Source organism: Cydia splendana, chromosome Z (assembly GCF_910591565.1).
Source record: "Cydia splendana chromosome Z, ilCydSple1.2, whole genome shotgun sequence".
NCBI lineage: Eukaryota > Metazoa > Arthropoda > Insecta > Lepidoptera > Tortricidae > Cydia > Cydia splendana.
Genome location: NC_085987.1, coordinates 25,949,102 through 25,969,279, shown reverse-complemented (window position 1 = coordinate 25,969,279; position 20,178 = coordinate 25,949,102). Strand labels below are relative to the sequence as shown.

The 20,178-nt window shown below is 38.1% G+C and overlaps 1 protein-coding gene across 1 annotated transcript in view; it reads right to left on the bottom strand.

The window, feature by feature from the left end:
* The window catches only part of LOC134804693 (protein furry), a 124,422-nt gene that overhangs the window by 25,614 nt on the left and 78,630 nt on the right, over positions 1-20,178 (bottom strand). The window contains exons 23-28 of the mRNA XM_063777815.1: positions 19,576-19,701; positions 11,792-11,925; positions 10,487-10,588; positions 9,898-10,032; positions 8,737-8,928; positions 8,562-8,653 (exon numbers count right to left, since the gene is read on the bottom strand). Of these exons, the coding sequence (XP_063633885.1) occupies positions 8,562-8,653; positions 8,737-8,928; positions 9,898-10,032; positions 10,487-10,588; positions 11,792-11,925; positions 19,576-19,701 (781 nt within the window). The remainder of the gene's footprint in view (positions 1-8,561; positions 8,654-8,736; positions 8,929-9,897; positions 10,033-10,486; positions 10,589-11,791; positions 11,926-19,575; positions 19,702-20,178) is intronic.

Sequence of the window (20,178 nt, the reverse complement as noted above, 5' to 3'; positions counted from 1 at the left end):
CACGTTTTTATTTGCAAATCAATTACAAAGCGTTACATAATACGCTTTGTAATTGATTTGCATTATTGAAATTTCTCGGTAACTTACCTACAGCAAGTAGAAGTTACATAAAGTATTTAAATATTATCTACAACTTAACGATAACAGATTTATCGATGTTTAATTTTCTCAAACACTCGTTTATGCCACAACAACTTCTATGTCTGATAATAACAAACAAGCTGAGGAATATGGTTTACTACCCTGTACCCATTGTAAAACTCCTATTTTTCTACATATTTTGTATTTAATTAATTCACAAAACACGGCAACTAATGCGACCTATATTAGACTACAGACAGCACTTTTGCCGGTAAAGCCGAACGTGTCGTAGAAGCGCTGTTTATGATCAATTTCAGGCAATCTGTCAGCACATAGATGCCACTTGCTACAAAATACTATTAGCAAAGAGGACTTACGATGCAATTACTCCATAAATTTATATAATAGTTAGCCCCGAGATAATTTAACCTACTGGCAGTGCCAAGTCGAAGGTTAAAGCTGGTGAATAGAGGTATGTCGATATTTCATTTTGTCTATCCCTCGTTTTTGCTAGAAAAAGTTCTAGGTATATCTATACGAAATATATAATATGCACTATAGCATTATTCACAAACGCAGTACAAGCCTTAAAAGCTAATTATCGTTTGTCCTAATAGTCTATTATTTTGACTTATGTATTTGTAAGATAGAGATAAAACATAAAGAGAAACTAAAAGAGGCTTGTAAAGTTCTATGAATAATGGGCAAGATTTCAGTACTTAGCCAAGGTTGTTTAGTTTGCCCATCATATTGGAGCTGTGCTTAAAATAGTAAACTACTGGTTTACTATTTTAAGTTAATAGTAAACTACTGGTTTACTATTTCAAGCACAGCAAACCGAATAAGCTACTGGTGACAATTACAATATATGTAGGTATTGTATTATTATACAGTGCCTATGTGTGTTAAATCAGTGTTTTTCAAAGTGTGGGTCGCGACCCCCAGGGGTGTCGCGGCACTTGTCCAAGGGGGTCGCGAAGCTCAGCTTTGAAATAAACTTATGGAAAGCAGATTTCATTTTTTTTACTTAAAAAGAATCCAATCCTTTATAATTTAATGGTCGTTAACGTCATCAATAAAACAAAACATTATTAGATAGGTAAACTGTATTTATTAAACAGTTAAATAAGTTAAGATCTGATAGGCCAGTCAAATTAGATTTTCACCTCAGCAGCTCGAACAAGGGTACTTTGCTTCTTAAAAACAGTGAGCAAAATGCGATTTTGCTCACTGAGTGAGACAAAATGACATTCAAGTGACCTTTATGGTCAAATGGCATTTCAACATGCGGGGTCTAATGCAAGTTCGAAATACTTGGGTTCTATTATCTATGTCCCTTTCACACTGTTAGCAAAAAGAAACAGATAAAAAAAAGTTAAAACGACATTCAACGGTATATTGAGGGTTTATAATAGACCCCCGAAAACTTCAGACCGCATCGTTCCAAACCACGTACGAGTCCCTTACTACGCTCAAGATTCTAAATTAGATTCACTCGCTACGCTCGTGAATCTATTATAGAATCTTTCGCTTGCACGGGACTCAAAATAAGCACTCGAAGAAATATCAAACTTTGATCTCTTGTTGTACAAATAACTATTTTCCAGGAATTAATTCCCAGCAAGCTGGAAATCATCTTAATACCTTCATTTGGTTCTAAAGTAGTGTAATCCGAGTTTGTTCCATTCCAGGAGTTGTGGAAAAATTGCTGCTCTTTTTCAGTTTTTGCTTGTAGTTCAAAAACGGTACGTAAGCGTTTCTTTTATTTTTTGCCATTTTTATATATTGTGACATTTTGACCTTTTTTGCCACTTTTGAGTTATTTCTACTCAGAATCACGAGCTCTTGCGATCCTAATGGGATAAAAAAATGTCCCAGAGTTTTTTCCTATTGTGTTACCATTTCGCCATATACCTACATGTATGGCGGTAACAAAAAGGAAAGTTTGAAAAATTTATGGAAATTTTAGGACACATTTTCCTCTTATAAGGATGAAAAGGGCTCGAGATCCTGACTAAAAATAACACAAAAGTGACGAAAAGGTCACTATATATAAATGGCAAAAAATAAAAGAAACGCTCACGTCCGACGGAAAATTTGCTCTAATCATAATAAAAATTGATATCTGTGTACTGATAATTAGTACCTAGTCAAACATTGTAAAAAATGGTTGCCACTTTGAATTTGTGTTTTTTTGGTAAAATCGTGTTAAAATCCGAATTATTTTTACCAGTGTCTAATCCACAACAACCTTGCTGGTAGCTACATTAATTTTGACGGTGGGTTCCTTCTATTTTGAGTGGTTTTGTCAATCCAAGGTAAAATGTATCTCCCAAGGCATTTAGTAACTAAATAATGTTCGCAGTTAGTGTGTCGATGTTCTAATCATTAGAACATTAGAATCTAATGGAATGTGCGCGAAAACACGAAATAAATTTTACACGCTTTTGAATAGCTACACTCTGTAACTCTGTTAAAAGCGGCCCCCCAGGTGCGCGGTGTTTTCGGCGTGTTTATTAACTTGCCAAGCACGAGGCCAATCACTTACGCAGTGGACACACCCGTTCATATGATTTATCGCTGTCCCCGATGTGACTTATCTCTGATATACAGGCCGATTATTACGTACCTACTTAAGTGTAGTTTACATGAAAAGAAAAATAATTCATCCACTTCTACTTAATCATAAATTATTAACATGTTTTAAATTTTTTGTTTCTAAACATACAATGAAGGAAGTACGAGGGCCGGTTTGATAACTAGTTGTTTGCTGCTCCGGCTTTAACCATGCCATTTGAATATGATGTGAGGGATCTTTCAGTACTTATTGAGGTAACGGCAAATCAGTTTTAGTTTCACGCTTCACGTTTAGTATTTTTACAATATTTTTTTTTACTGTCGTAGCCTAACCAACAGTCATGATGATCAGTTCTTGAGACTCCATGTGCTATACATATTTTTATAAACAGTTTGGTTAAAAATTATCAGGTAAGGTTCTGTTAGTCGCTTCGGGCACGGGCTATAAGAAAATAGCATTTTGTTCTGTGGTAGATTCACAGTAAGCAACACGGGAAATCATCCTGTGCATAACACAGAAAGTCAGTACTCAATCATTTAAGTTTTCGCGTCAAGTTTCTTCCTATAACAGACAGTAATGCATGGTAATATTTTATAAAAAATAGTACCATGGTGTAATATTAATTTGCCTGATGTTATGTTGCTACTAATATATTTCGAAGTACGTTCGAGTCGAAGTAGTACAGCGGCTCAAGGGCCTTATACACTGTTTGATGTGACTGGACAGTATCGTACCGACGAGTGGTATCGTTGTGTTAGCGATGTTACGATTCGACTTCACAAATCGGTTCAAACCGATTTGGGTCTGAAGTCGACTAAATCGACTTGAGTGTTCCGTAAATCGACTTAAGATACGTTCACCCGCTCTAAGCGCACCCTTTCCGATTTGTTGCTGGGTCACTTTCGTTTGACATATTGAGGCATAAAATGTACACGAATCGACTTCAAACCACGAAGAAAATGTTGCCATCATGCACATTGCCGCCATTATTGAGTCGAGTCAAGTCGAAACTTGGTATCTACAGGTAAAGTAAAATGAAACTTATTGTTCAAGTAGTAAGGTTCAATTTCGCATAGGCTTAAAGAGATCGATTTGGCGGTATACTTGGATCGGTTTGCCAGTTTTGCGCCGCGTCGATTTGCTAACTGCACGAATTCGCGGCAATGACTCACGCAATCGCAAGAGACCGCACGCTCTTTCCTGCTTGCTCGTATAGTGCTTTCCCGTTTTATCTTTAGCAATTAATGAAAATTTGATCTACCGCGCAACGGAAAGTAAAAAAATATTACAAATGTTTTAAGTCAAAGTTTTTGCTCTCGTGTTATTCTAAAGCCCGCTCCACACTCATACGCGAATCGCGGCGCGAAGCCGCGATTCACGCGCATAGTCTGTAGGGGGCTTAAGGGTCGAACAAACCGTAAAATTGACAATTCGATTTCTTCAACTCAAAACCAAGCGACTACGGAGCGGTTTGAACTACTGATAATTAAAAACTAGAAGTTAAATCGACTCGGCCAAATCGGTTTGCAAACCGATTTGGGTTTAAATCGGAGTCGACTTATTCGGTTTGAAAATGTTTCGATTTGACCCATCACTACGTTGTGTTCGGTAGAGTTTACTGAGTACGAAATAAGAACTCGTCACTTTCTAACACTGTGGAGGGGTTAACTGTGACGTCACAAAAATGGCGGTCCCGGGTTTCAAAGTTTAGATTGTTAGTATGTTGATAGTTGATATAGATAGTATGTTGTTCAACATAAAATTTATGCTTAATATTAAATTTTTCATACTTTTAATTTTTCTTGCACCTATTACGACTTGTTCTCTGTTTGGCTCGAGGGTTAACTGGTAGAGAATGCCTTCTGGCATTAAGTTCGCCTTTTGTACAATTTTTACTGTGCAATAAAGTTTAAATAAATAATAAATAAATTGTTACTCGGTAAGTTATTATCAGATTTTAAAAAATGAGGTGTCCTGTGAAAGCTGGTGAAATGTAGAATAAAACATGCTATATAACTAAAAGTGTAATTTAATTTTTTTTTTATTTGCAAAAAAACGAAAACTTTACATTTGTCTTTTTGTTCTCACCCAAAAAACACAATGAAAACGGCCACTTGGATAAAAAATATGTCATATAAATAATTTAGGTAGGTGATTAAGCTACACGTTACTTCTTGAATTTTGTGAATCCGATAATAAACAAGTAAACTACGAAGATTATACCGCGGGCGCGGCACAGCGAACCGCGCGCGCTCGGTTACTTGGAGGCGCGGGCGCGACTGAGAATTCTGTACTGTGTATAAAAAAAAAAAAAAACATTTTTAAACAAATGCTACATCAAATGAAAGATATTTAAATAACCAATAAAACGTGGTTATAAACTGGAGCTTGTCATCTTATACATAAGTACCTATATAGAAATAAACATAAAATAATAATCCATAGAAGTATTCACTTTACTTTTATATTTAAAATATTATAACGATTATTAGTGAGAGTTACCGAAAATAATTATCATTATGAACCAAATTCATGTTATTAAGCATAAGTATCCTGGCACGCGATATCTCTATAACTCAGAAAAATAAAATAAAATAAATAAACCATTTATTCACCGAAACAGCATTTACATAATACTTGTAGGTACAACCTCCGCCAAACTGTATAACAGTTTGTTGGCCTGGTGGTGACTTTAGTGCTGCCTGGCTATCTGCATATATTACAATAGCGCCTTCTTGCTGCACACTCTCTTTAACTATACGTGCACGGCGGGCCATTGCACATACCTCTGCTTGGAACACGCATATCTGCACAGTGATATTGATACTTGCTCTCCCAGTTTAGGGATCACTATGCTAGTTTCGTTGAGCTTCTTCTTGAGCCATTCGTAAAGCAGATGGTCGTCGGGTGTCTGACTTCCACCTTACAGTTGTCTCTCTCTCCTATATTGTACCCTGTTTCTCTTATCAAATATCTCCTGCCTTTTTATTAGGTCGGTATTGACCATCAACATCTCAAATTTTGATAGTGCCTCTCTTTGTATCAGCGCGTGTCTCTTGTCCACGTAGCTTCTTCTCCATTCCTTACATGCTTTCATTCTATATCACTGTTCAGTAGCTCTTCTCCACCCCATTCCAAGCTTCAAACCTAGCATTACCTCCAATTGCATGTGTCGGGGTCGTTCTCATATCCCCATATAGCACCCTGGGTAGTACATATCACCGCCTTGTAGATCCAGCGGATTTCTACTTCTCTTGTGTCGAGGTTCCTCTAAAACTCTAAACAGTGGATGCCCAGAAAGCAGCGGTGTTGACAGCCCTGACCGTCGCGTCAGGTCAAATTCCGAGCATTGACATAGTGCCCTTTTGCATTGACATAGTGTTCTTATGGCTTTTGCCGTCTGCTCCTTGATGTGAGTTTTGTATCTGATATGAGCGTACTGTCTAGATTAACTTCCAGATATTTCAGCTCATTCACCATTTCTAGTTCTATACCTTGCATCTTTATGGGTTTCATCTCCTTTCTCGGGTTTCTCTCTTACGACCCTAAAAACCGTCCCTCTCACTAGTAACACTCCGTCGTCAGAGTAAGCCTGCATGTACATACCCCCCCTGTTGAACTCTTTCACCATTGCGTCTAGCAGTAGGCACCACATCAGGGGGGACAGACATTCCCCTTGTGGGAACCCTCTTTTCTTGGACTAATTGTTTAATCTCTAATCTCAGATGGGGGGCTACTTTCGACTTTGAGCCTTGACAATAATGTACTCAAATATATCTTGAGATGATAAATCAAGTAACTTTTTACGTCAAAACGCCGTAAACTGTTTTTAGTCACATTTATTAGATTACCTTTTCATGCTTGGCATATAAATCATATAATACAATGAGTCCAATCGACACTGAAATGACTACTTTTTGGATTTTTATTGTTTGCTTATTTCTATATAAAATATTAGATGACAAGCACCAGTTTATAACCACGTTTTATTGGTTATTTAAATATATTTCATTTGATATATCACTCGTTTAAAAATGTTATGTAGTTTTTGATATACAGTACAGCATTCTTAGTCGCGCCCGCACCTCTAAGTAACTGAGCGCGCGCGGTTCGCTGCGCCGCGCCCGCGGTATAATCATCGTAATTTACTTATTTTTTATCGGATTCACATAATTCAAGAAGTAACGTGTAGCTTAATCATGTACCTAAATTATTAATATAGCATATTTTTTATCTAAGTGGCCGTTTTCATTGTGTTTTTTGAATGAGAAAAAAAGACGGATGTTAAGTTTTCGGATTTTTGTAAATCATAAAATAATTAATTGAATTACACTTTTTACTTATATAGCATGTTTTATTCTACATTTCATCAGCTTTCATAGGACACCTCAATCAAAAAAATCTGATAATAACTTGCCGAGTAATTATCTAAACTTTGAAACCCGGGACCGCCATTTTTGTGACGTCACAGTTAACCCCTCCACAGTGTTAGAAAGTGACGAGTTCTTATTTCGTACTCAGTAAACTCTACCGAACACAACGATACCACTCGTCGGTACGATACTGTCCTTGAGCCGCTGTACTAAAGGGACTGTAATTGAATTTCATAAACGGTCTTGGCCTGCAAATCAATCTTTTATTTCATCACAGGATTGTGAAAACAGTAAACTGCAGAAATGTACATATGTATTTTATTAACAGGATAATTACTACTAACAATAGTTGGAACGTGATTTCTAGTTTTACGCGACCAACTTAAATGTAATAAGGTTAAATATTTTAATACATTTAGGGTAAGTTAAAATAAATCTAATAAAATCTGATACTAGCGACCCGCCCCGGCTTCGCACTGGTTAACAAATTATACACCTAAACCTTCCTCAAGAATCACTCTATTGATAGGTGAAAACCGCATGAAAATGCGTTCAGTAGTTTTTGAGTTTATCGCGAACAAACATACATACACACAAACAGACAGACGCGCCGGAGGACTTTGTTTTGATACGGTGTAGTGATGATATGACAGTTATACGTTATATCTATCCCATCAAACATATAAACGTCATATGAATGAACGCCAAGTTCAATATTAAGAATATGCTTCGTTGGGACTTCACTGGCAGAATTCATTAAACATTAACACTGATCAATGGCCATAGCAATCCAGCGCGGGAACGCTGCCTGCGTGATGGGCACCCTACCAAGGGCGCAAAATTTTGATAGGTATTTTGATTTTTTTAGCTTTAGTTATCTTAATTGTAGTTTTATATTCATTTTATAACACTTATTATATTATGAGTTTCAATCCTAATCAATGAATTATAGAATCATTATTATTATTAATCTTATAGAGTACACCGTGTCCCGGCCTCTACGAAAATTCTCAGCACTACGAGAATCGTAAATAATACCCAATAATTTTCGCAAACAAGCGAATAAGTATATTATTAACGTTTTGTTCTTAATCATATATTCGGTCCTTAATCGAACGTTATGCGTGAATACTTACCGCTCATAAATATTTGCATGCTTGATGGTTTAATTAAAACGCTTCTTCTGCAGTATCTATGTCAATGAGACTTTATTACCATGTTCATATTTCTGAGCAACTCATATTTAATTAATTTATAATCTATAATCTTTCGAAACTGTCATATGTCATATCATACCTACTGTCCTGGCCGGTTTCTACCGCGGCGACTGTTTACTTAGTACTGATTATGCTTGTTACAAAGCAGATCTAAAAAATTTAAACTCCAACACCGCCATTTCCTATATTGAAAACGGTTGTAATTATTTGCAACATATATTTCTGAAAGGCCACACCAGTTATTTAAAAAAAAAATGAGTTTGACTCTTGCGATAACAATGAGTGGATTACGAATCAAATAAGTGCCCTTACCTCGCCTTAGCAGGGTCTTCGCCGCTGTGTCTCTTTGTGTGAATCGTTCCCTTTTCTACGGGCGCTAGCTCTCCCGTCCGACCTGTAGCGTCCTGCAAATAACGTACTCTCACATTATTACAAGTACTATGAAAAGCAGAAACAAGGCGCAATATTTCACGAGCATGCCAAAAACCTGTGAGCCGGTGCCGGGGCCGTCGCTGTGTCCCGAGGTTGCCTTTCTCATGGAGGTGAGCCTGTAGAAGGGCGGTGTCTCTGTGCGCTCGATCAGGCAGTTCAGCGTCTCCACAGTCTGCAGTTCAGTCATCATCTCGTCCAGGAGCCGTTCAGGCCGCGAGCGCGCCAGATACAGTACTACGCGCTTAGCCTATTAAACAATAACTTGATTCACATAAACAATTTTCAGTAGGACAATAATAGTACATTATTGTCGAGGCTCGGAAGTAGCTACTTGCAGGCTGAGGATTCGTTTTAAACGGACGACCTTGGGAGTCCGTTTAATTGAATCCGAAGCCAGCAAGTAGCCTTCCAGCCGAGTCATATATAGTGCTTTTCTCAAAAATGGTGCAAGAAATATAAATATAATAGGAATATTTTACAGAAGCAACGTTCTTACGTACATATTTTCACAGAAAAAAGTAAAAACAATTGAAAAAGTTTGCTTTGCCGCCTTTTAATTTTTTTTATTTTAAAATAGAAGTGTATTTTTCTGCCCAAAATACGCCAAGCTATTTGAGGCAGATAATATTCATATCGATACAGTTTAGTCAACTATAATGAAATTGACCAATCACAGCTCGCCGCGATCAAGAGGACGAAACAAAACCATAGCTCAAATTAATTATTTTAGGTTGTATAGTAGAAACAATTGGTTCATAAGTCAGAAACGCGCATGTGACACCCTTAATATAGCAACATCTATAGACTACGAAAACCACTTAGTGTTGCTTGTTAGTCTCCATAGGCTACGGTGGACAAAATCGAGAAAACAACTGTCTAAAAATTGAATTTAGCGCGGAGCAAGTACCAGGGCCTCATGAGTTACGAGAAGGTGTCGTTGACCAGCCCGCCGCGGGGTATCGCGGCTGTTCGCGAATCTTAACTGTAACTTTTGGTTTGGTTTGTTTGTATGATTCTACTAGTTAAAAGTATTATTTTTGTTGACTAGTAGAAAAAGTATTGTATACAATAGTGATATAATCAAGCTTTTCAATCGCGTACCTTACTTAGGCAACTCAGCAAGCTTCGTTGCCTAAACACGGTACTCGACTGAAAAACTCTCTATTATATCACGATTATATAAAATACTATTCTTTTACTGCCGGATGTTACTTACATAAGGCAACAGTTCGTTAGGTGCCATCCCCGATACTATAATTAGGTATCGTATTATGACTTTGAGATTGTTGGGCCAACAGGCACATAGCGTTGACCACAGCTCCTCAATTTCTTTTGGATGTTGATCGGAGAACTAGACAAAAAATGCATTATTAAAACTTAAACCGACAATAACCCCCTCAACAGATGATAACCGCTAAAACAAAAGAGTAAAGATAATATATTTTAATTACACAACATACCTACATATAAATACATATTATAGGAAAGTGTTAAGTACATTAATATAAGTAGTCCTGAGATAGCAGATTACACGATCATGCCTCGCATTCAATGAGACTAATTAAACCTTCTTATTAAGTAGGTATTTGAATATCAACCAAAACAAAGGTGAGAATCACAGGACTGTCAACAGCGAGGATTATTAATGGATTTCGCCCGCAGCATTCAAGAGCAACTCGGGACACCCCTCGTTTACATTGACTTTTAGGGTTCCTTAATCCAATTAAATAGAAGCTCTTATTAAAATCCAAAGGTATTAAATAACACCATTAGTTAGAAACTGAGCCAAAAAATTAATTGCTTACCTTCGCTGTAATGTAAAACAAGTTATTTAGCACCATCTCCGTTGCCTCAGCGGAGCCGAGGCCCTCGCGCCGCCCACTCCGCCCAGCTTCTGACGTGTAATACTGAACACAAATTGATTTGTACGATGAAACAATTCCTACTTAAAAACATAATAAAAAACGCAGAGAAAATGACATGGCACGATTTGGAATTGATAGATTTACTTTGTGATCGTTAATGAGTTGTGTTCCCCGTTTTTGAAGTCTGCATCAGGTTTATACCTTAATGACATGGAAAGGCGATGCGATGACGTTAAGTTCATTAATCACGGAAAATATGCGGGCACGGAATAAGATGACCAGCTAAATGAGACAGTGCAGGATGTCGCCTAAAAATGAATGATTAGTTCTTTGTTTTAAATCAGTAAACGGGGAAACGTAATTGGACGTCGGTATATCTGTTTTTAAACTCGAACATCTTCCCAAAAATAAAAAAACTGCAAATATCACATTTTTACATAGTTTTATGTTGTTCATCAATATTCTTGGACAAACATTGATTAATTTGTCATGGTTTTTGAACATTTCAATACATATTATAGGGACCGTGCGCGATGGACACTTCAAGCCAAAGCAAGTACTGCCTTCTACAGTTCACGTACGTTTTCTTATCCATCGAAGGGTCTGCCATCTTGTGAGCTACATTGGAAGCTTAAACCCACATACATACACACTTCATTACATTTACACTCCACGCCAATAAACAGGGGACTCCTAAGCTACCCCCTACAGTTCATGAACGTTCCCTATTGTATTTTTTTAATAATGACTTGGTAGTTAATAATAAATAAAATAACAGCCACTGGGTAGAAAGCGGCGCACACCTCTCGACACCCCTGAGCCGCTCACACCGGTGTTGCCCCGGATCGTCTTCGCGACGGCAGTTTCAGGGGCCCATATAGTCAGCGGCAAGTCACCGCCTGCCTCGATAACGTGTTCAACATTGTTATGTCAGGTGTCCGACTGTCCGACCTCTCTACAATAGCCTAGTCTCATTGTCCACCCAAACTTCAATCTATAGACCGGTATACTGTTCACTTTTTCTACAATAGTCCCAATGCCTGCTGAGACCGGTTCATGGGTGTCTATTGTTGCACCTGTGAATGGGTTCCAGCAGGCGTTCTACATGACATTAAAGCTCTCCAAGGGGCCTCTACGTGTTGGATCTATATTCCCACGCAAGCCTATCAAAAGACCGGGATTTATAGGCCCGTGAAATCCAAAATAAAATACAGGATATTGTAGAGGGTATAGTGTTGTAGGTACCTGAATGTAGGATAGTGGGTTGGCCGGCGGCACGTTGGGGTCGACGAGCTCGATGTTGACGAGCCACGGCAACAGGTACTGCAAGAGCAGCTGCCGCACCTCAGTGCGGGCCGTTTGGAACCGTTCCGTAATTTCTGCAACACACACACCTAATCAAACCTCTCGTTTATAGTGACTTTATGTCACGTAAAAACATTGGGAAAGTTAAAACATTAGTAAAATGACAGATTAAAAAGCGAAAAGAGTCATTTATCATTCAAAATCATCAGTATTTAGTCAATCCTACCAGCCAATATGATGAATTAACTCAAAATTTGCATTAAATTACTTTGCCTCTTTTGTGGATTTAATGGTATTATAAGTTTTATGAATAAAGGGGTAAAACATTGACCTAATTAATTGGTATAAATACATAGTTGTCTTAAAACAATACGTTGTTAGAGTTTTTTTTACTCAAGAATGACAGGACGATTTTAATTTAAAAGCTCGCCTTTGAACTTTATTTATCCTCCTACGGCTCAAGGTCCTGAGTATGGTACTTATTAGGTTTCGTGAAAAAAACATTTTCAAAAGGAGCAGAGTTCTTCTGAAATCTTCTTCTCTTCTTCTTTCTTTTGAAAGTAAAATAAAGTAAAATCAACTCTATATTTCCTACTGATGCTTTCTTTCATAATTTTGGGGATGGAATGGTATTAATATTTATTGAGCTAAGAACCGTACTACTTATTTTGCTATTATTTAACCAATTAGGAACTAGGTGTTTCTGCTTCTGGTGAAAAGTTTGCTTCTATAAATTAAAATAGTGAAGGTTGTCTTCCATTCGATCATTTTGTTACATTCATGTCTTCTAAGATAATGTCTGTGGAAACGTTATAAAAAATAATTTACTAAAAGCTTATTGCTTTAGGGCGCTTTCAGATCGCTCACTCAAATGTAGGGAAAAGTAACGCGTGTGTAAGTGCGTAAAAACCAAATGTAGGCAAATGTAACGCGCGTGTAAGCTCGTAACGACCCTAAACGATCGTATACACGCAGAATATACGCTAGTCTGAAACCCCCCTTATATAGGTATAAGGGGTAGGCCCCTTGATTCGTCAAGAGTTATCCTGACATAAATGTTTTTTACAAGATATTAAAAATTATGTCAAACTCGTATGTGCTTGTGTGACAAGGGACTCTGTTGTATTATTTTCTAAGCTTTAAAGAATGTACTATTTACTAGTAAATTTAAATTTCTGCATTTAGTTGAAAAATTCATGAACGCCGCAAAGCGTATATCAGAATAAATCAATTAGTAAATTGCCATTGACTTTAACCGAACACTAAGCAAAGCAATCAAAAAACGCCGGCCTCGCGTCTATCTAGATGTGTATGGTATCCTCCGCCATGCCGCAACGACCTTGTTATTAATGTGTCAGCCACTCGGGAGTCCGGGCTTCTACGTGACAGCGCCGGACGTGGCCTGATGGGTGACGTCTTATGACTTAGGTTATTAAAGAATTGTAAATTAGTATTTTGTGCAACAGGTCCATAATAAGGGTTCTTAAAATTCAAGGGCAGAAGTTACAAAACGAAACGAAGTTGAGTTATGTAAAGACAGGCCCGACAATCTTAAGACCTAATCCCAAGAACACTGCGCTTATGGTCGTTTTTGTCTTCGTGACAGCGTAATAAAACGGTTGCCGTCACTTTCTATCCAGCGGAGTTAAAAAGTGAAATTTACTTTATCATTTGGATAAAGCGATCCATAATACACATGCCGGAGTAGAAAAAGGTACTTTTGACGAGTAGTCGGATCCGCTACTTGATGCTGTCTGTACTGTACCGTTTTCGAGATGACATGCACGCAATAAAGCCTAAATTAATTCAATTGAGACAATAATCATTGTTGATATGAATATTATGGTAATTGCTTTTGAGAATGGATTATAGAAATAATGTATGCATTAAGGCGCTTTGTATTACACGGCTATAAAAGTGTGCATTGCGTATAGAGATGGGTAACTACCCGGGTAAATACCCGAGAGCGGGTATTTACCCGGTAAATACCCGATATTTACCTACCCGCGGGTAAATACGCGGGTATTTTCGTTTTTCTTCTAAATTTGATGTGTTTAATGGTATGTGAGTATAAATAAGATTAATTTAAGTATTTTTTTACAATGTTACATAAAATGTATGTTCAAACTAATTACGAAAAGGTTGCTATGAGGTGAAGTTCGATTTTAACATATCAGTCCAATTATGAAAATCGTGTAAAATCATTCCCTGGCTTCCGGAAATGTTTTAAAATGCTTTTAATATACATTAGAAAGATGAAAATAAAGAATACTTATGAATGATAATAAAAAAAAATTGTGCAGTATCCCAACTTGTGAAGCTTATAAGTCAAACACAGTTAGTTTTAGGACAAAAATGTATATAACCTTTTTTGTAGAAAATTATGTCTACTTTAGTTTGTACATACAACACTTTTCGATATTAATGACAGATTCCAAGAAATATGAAAAAGTTCACTTTTTCCCCCCTCCTCCCAACCGCACCCCCCGCCGACCGAAGTTGGAATGTGTGTTATCAACGTATAAGTACGATAATTTACTCAAGTCTAATAAAAATACTCTTATGACGGCCTTTTTTAATATTTATTAAAATTGTACTAAAAATTCCTTAGTTACAACTGCAACTGCAACTAAACCATTTCTTTTTGAATGACACACAATAATTACAGCCATTAACTCGGTTTATATCTCCACTTTAACACAAATCGACATGTGCAACAAGAAATGAATCTACCCGTCCATTTGGGTAGATACGGGTAAATACCGGGTAGATGGGTATTTACCTGGGTGGGTAAATTGGGTAAATACCCGCGACCCATCTCTAATTGCGTATATTTAGTCAAACTAACTTTAACCGGCTATGAAAATTATAACAACGTGATTGAGTTGTTCAGTCAGCGTCAGATGGATTGTTGGAGTAACTATAGCGACCATAAGTACCGTCAACCGGGGTGAATAGGGATGGCTGGGGTGAATAGCGACAGAACTTAAAATGTGATTTACCTGACAATTTCTTAATAACTACCCACACAATATCACATAATAACATACAAAATTTACTATTATTTTCAATCGAGTGATAAGGACAATTCGTGTACAATAGACAAAAAACTGAGTCTACGTCAGCTGGTAAGTGTGTTTGCTAGTACATGCCGAATGCATATTCGGCACCTTAACCTTAAGAGGGGGCGTCAAATATAACAAAAATATGGCGCGCCACGCGAAACATGCGACGCAGGATATCGCCGTCGCCACAGAATAAATAATAGTCCTACCGTACAGACATGACAATTCCTACAAAATCGATGTTCGACAGTGATCCAGGGACGAATAATGTTGTCCATTTCGAATGTATGCCACTATCCCTTTCGGCTATTTATTCTATTCGTGCGGTTGTGCACACAAAGGAACGTCAAGTTTTGCCAACCCTAATAATTGCTCGTAGCAACGCTGAGCCGAACGGAGCCCAGAGTGCCGAAAGGTCCAGCGTGTCACCCCACTGCCGTCGCGTGGGTTTTACCTTTTATCTCAATTACTCTTGGAGTCTGCCCTTACAAATATAGTTTATTTCGTCTACTTATATTTAGTTTCCGTGTGATTGAACATAAAAACTACAGTTTGCGTTGGCCCCTCTTAAATATGTAAGTACATGTTGCCATGACAACGCGCCTGTAACAAGAGACGCGCACCTTCACTGATACAGCAACCGACAGTGGCCAGAACATCTCTCATCGTTATGCCGGTGCATACTTATCCGTTTTCATCTTGACATATTCCACTTTGAACAATAATTGGCTACACGGGTCGAAGATCAAAGATCTGTAGTAGAAAGTTATGTATAATACATCATTTTGAAGTTTTGAGGAGGACTGAGAAAATGTTAAGAGAACTTCTAATATCGCGATTCTACCTAACTTTTAGAACGACCGAGTCATATTAATTTTTTGGTTTATTCGATTTAAGGGTGGGATTTGCTAACGATTGAACTAATATGACTCCCGTAGAAACATCGATATCTATCTAATCAGCCAAAATGTATGAAACAGACATTTTTTTGCGATTTCGGGGTTGGTTCTATAGTAAAAGTTGCTCAGTAGTATGATTTATACAATATACATACATATAAAAAAATTGAGTATTACATAATATTTTAAGCTGTACACCTTTTTTTAATTGGGTTATTAAAAAGCGTATAAATAAGTACCTACAGTCCTACGGTTTACCTTTGTTTTGCCGGCGATTTTTCTGTAGATTTTTGTTTCACAGTAATTTTTTCAAGTAATTTTTATTGCAAAATAATCTTTACACAGAATATCTACTTCAAATAATTTTAGTTCGGATTAGTTATGTTTCACGTAAAAATTTAAAACATTAGTTTCGTTTCAAGGACAATTTGTTCAAGTAATTTTATTTCACAGAATCATCGATCTGTAGAAAAAAATACTTCTTATAAACACGGTTCATCAAAATGTAAGATACAGAATAGTCATTTATTCGAATTTTATTTATTGAGTCGTTAATTTAACGCAATCTGCTTCTCTGGAAAGAATTCGTTTTTTTATGGGGTTGCCATTCTAACCTAACTTAACCCACTTTTCTGGCAACAGTTCGTTTTCATGGGGGCGCAGTTCTAACCTAACCCACTTTTCTGGCTACAGTTCGTTTTCTTGGGGGTCGCAGTTCTAACCTAACCCACTTTTCAGCAACGGTTCGTTTTCTTAGGGGTTACAGCTCTAATCTAACCTAAACTCCGTTTTTACCAATTTCAATGAATACTCGTACTAACGAGTATGTGAAAAATCTTCTTCTTCTTCCTTGCCTTATCCCTTCATTTGGGGTCGGCTCTCCTCGTCCTTAGGCGCCAGGACCACCTGTCCTGGGTTGTCTCTGTGTTCAGCTGTGCCCGTTCCATATCTTTGGCTACGGTTGTCCACCACGTAGCTAGCGGGCGCCCTCTTCCTTTTCTCTTTTCCGGGATAGCCAAGGCCTTTTTGACTGGGTACTCTTCGTCCCTTCTCATAACATGGCCAAACCAACGCATTCGTCTCTCCACCAGCTTATCCCCTATGGGTGCGACTTTGAAGGAGCCTCTGACGTATTCGTTGCGTATCCTATCGAGCCTTGTTACGCCGGCCGACCATCGCAACATTTTCATTTCGTTCACGTGCAGTTTATTTTCGTGAGTCTTTTTCGCAGCCCAACACTCGGAACCATATAGCATGGCTGGTCTAACCGCTGTTTTATAGACTTTACCCTTAAGTTTGATTGGCATACTGTTGTCGCAGAGTACTCCTGACAGAGTTCTCCATCTTAGCCATGCTGCATTGACTCTATGGGTTACGTCCGAGTCTATTTTGGCGTCTTCCGACAGTATTGATCCCAGATATTTAAATTGATTTACTTTGGGCAAGGGCTGGCCATCTATGAATATGTTGGTATTGGGTGTGGTCTGATTACTGAAACTGCATCTCATGTACTCGGTCTTACTGCGACTGATCCGGAGCCCATTGTTCTCGAGTGCTTGCTTCCATTGTTGGAGCGTGGCCTGTAGTTTATTTGCACACTTATCTGCCAGAACAACATCATCCGCGTACAGCATGGACCATGGTACTGGGGATTGAATGTCCTTTGTGAGATAGTCCATTGATAGGTTAAACAGGTACGGACTGAGGGCCGATCCCTGATGCACTCCAACCCCCACTTGGAACGGTTCACTTAGTCCTGCTGCGCTTTTCACCTGTGTGCTGATACCTTCATACATATCCTGCACTAGTTCGATATAGTGTTCCGGTATTCTTTGTGCTCTCATCGCCTGCCAGACAAGTTTTCGCGGTACTCTATCGAACGCTTTTTCCAGATCGATAAACACAAGATGGAGGTCTTCTCTATTGGTTCGGTGTTTTTCTAAAAGTATTGTTAATGTTTGTATTGCATCTGTTGTGGATTTTCCCGGCGAGAATCCGCATTGATTTTCAGATGTGGTTGTCAGTTCGGCCAGACGATTATTGAGTATGCGTTCCCAAATTTTAAGCGTATGGGATGTAAGCTTGACCCCTCTGTAATTTGTGCAACTACTTACATCCCCCTTATTCTTAAAAAAAGGTATCAGGTAGCTGTGGCGCCAAGCACTGGGAATTTTTCCGGACTCAAGTATGGCGTTAAATAGCTTTGTGAGCCACTCTACCGCCATTGGTCCCAGGAGCTTCCACAGATCTGCCGGTATGCTATCAGGTCCCACGGCCTTATGGTTTTTCATTTTCTTGAGTGCAGTTGTTACCTCTTTAATTCCAATGCTCATTAGTGGTCCGGCTACTCTTGCTGTGGCTTGCAAAGGTTGGCTCGAAAATTCTTCGTTCAGCAGGCATTGGTAGTATTGGTGCCATCGGTTATTGATCTTCTCATTATCGGTTAGTAGGTGTCCATTATCATCTTTGATATATTTGTTTATTTTAATATCTAAGCCGGTTGTGTGTCGCTGCTTTGCCAGCTTAAAGATTTCCCGATCATTTGTAGCACTTTCCAGTCTTTTGTAGAAGTTTTCCTTAGCATCTTGTCTCTGCTTAGCTACTGTACGTTTGGCCAACTTTTTAGCGTCCTTATATAACATGCGATCTTCGTCTGATCTTGAATTCTGCCATTGCTTGAAGCACTCTTTTTTGCATCTCAGGGATTCTTTCACTTCTTTGTTCCACCATGTAGGGTCTTTGCCGATGTTTAGTTTCCCTTTAGATGTTCCCAAATTTTTTTCTGTTGCCTTCAGGCATTGATTCTCCAATCTAGACCCCATGTCTTCCGCTGTAAAGTTGCTTTCATTTTCCATATCTACGATCAATATGTCCCGCACCCTTTCTAACAGTTCGGTTCCTTTTTCAGTATTTAAGAGGTGCCATTTAATTTTTGGGGTTTTTATTGAGGTATATTTTAAGGCTTTAGGTAATCTTATACAGCTGACCAAGATTCTATGTTGCGATGTCAGGGAGTCCCCCGGTATTACCTTACAATCTCTACATGTATTAAGTTGCTTTCTATTTGTCAGAATGAAATCAATTTGGGATTGCTTGTTTCCACTTTTGTAGGTGATTAGATGCTCAGGTTTTTTGATAAAGAAAGTATTAACTATTGCCAGATTTTATTAACTTCTTTGAAATGAATTATCGAAGAAACAGAATTAATTGTAACAAAAATGTAGGATTCGATGATTCTATGAATAATTTTCTGTATAACAAAATTCGGAAAAAAGTTTGGCGGTAAAATAAGGGTACACCCAAATGTACATACAAACATATATAAAATTTTACATATGTAGTTGGTTAGGTCGTTCTCTATAAAAAATGTTGAATGAAATAAAACCCTCACCCTCAGGCATCCCTTACTGGTTAGAAATTATGCTAAATTTTCCGGAGCTTGTAAAATACGAAGGGATCTCATTAAAATGTTTATAGAAATTGTACCAAGTATGTATGTACCAATGTAACTATTAGTAGCTTCTGCTTATTATGGTACCACTGTCAAGACGTGTCTCAATAAGTAGTATAAATACATATATGTATTGTCCAAGTAGTACGTACGTACGTACCATATTGGCCCATAATATATGTGTCTGGCGAGATTATCACACTGATATGGATTCACACGCCGATCCGCACCAATTGTGAACAACCTCCCAACATTGGTATTAGTACCTAGATATGTAGTAGGTAGACGTAAGTATAGTGTGTGCATTACCTGAGAACATAGGCATGGTGAGCTCGGGGTGCAACTGAGCCAGCTGCCGCGAGAGGTACAACTGGGAGCGGCAATAGGTGGTGCACAGAAGCGCGTCCAGGGTCCCTCTCCCCTTCTCCGATCCTGCTGGCAAAGCATATAAGTATTTACTCATTAGTCCAATTGTTGCGCTTAAATACCTGACACCTTGAATAATTTGCTTTGAATGTAATATCAAAGATTATAACGACTATAGATATATCTAGGCTAAAACATAAATGATGGCGAAAATTGATTAGAAATAAAAGGTGTTCAAATTTATCGCCACTCGTTGCAAATTTCCTACTTTTCGCACTTGTATCGTTATGTAGTATTATAGTACATATGGTGCTAATTTACCGCCCTAGTACGGTAACTGGCACAATACGTGCACATGTCGAAAATAGAAAGGGCCATATGTACTGTAAAACGTTGTACACTACACGTGCGAAAAGGTAATTCGCAACTCGTGTTGATTTAAAACACTCCCTTCGGTCGGATTTCAATTTATCGCCACTCGTTGCGAATTTCCTATGTATTATATTATCTGTGAGTCTCTACTCTATACATCGATTACTGTACCTA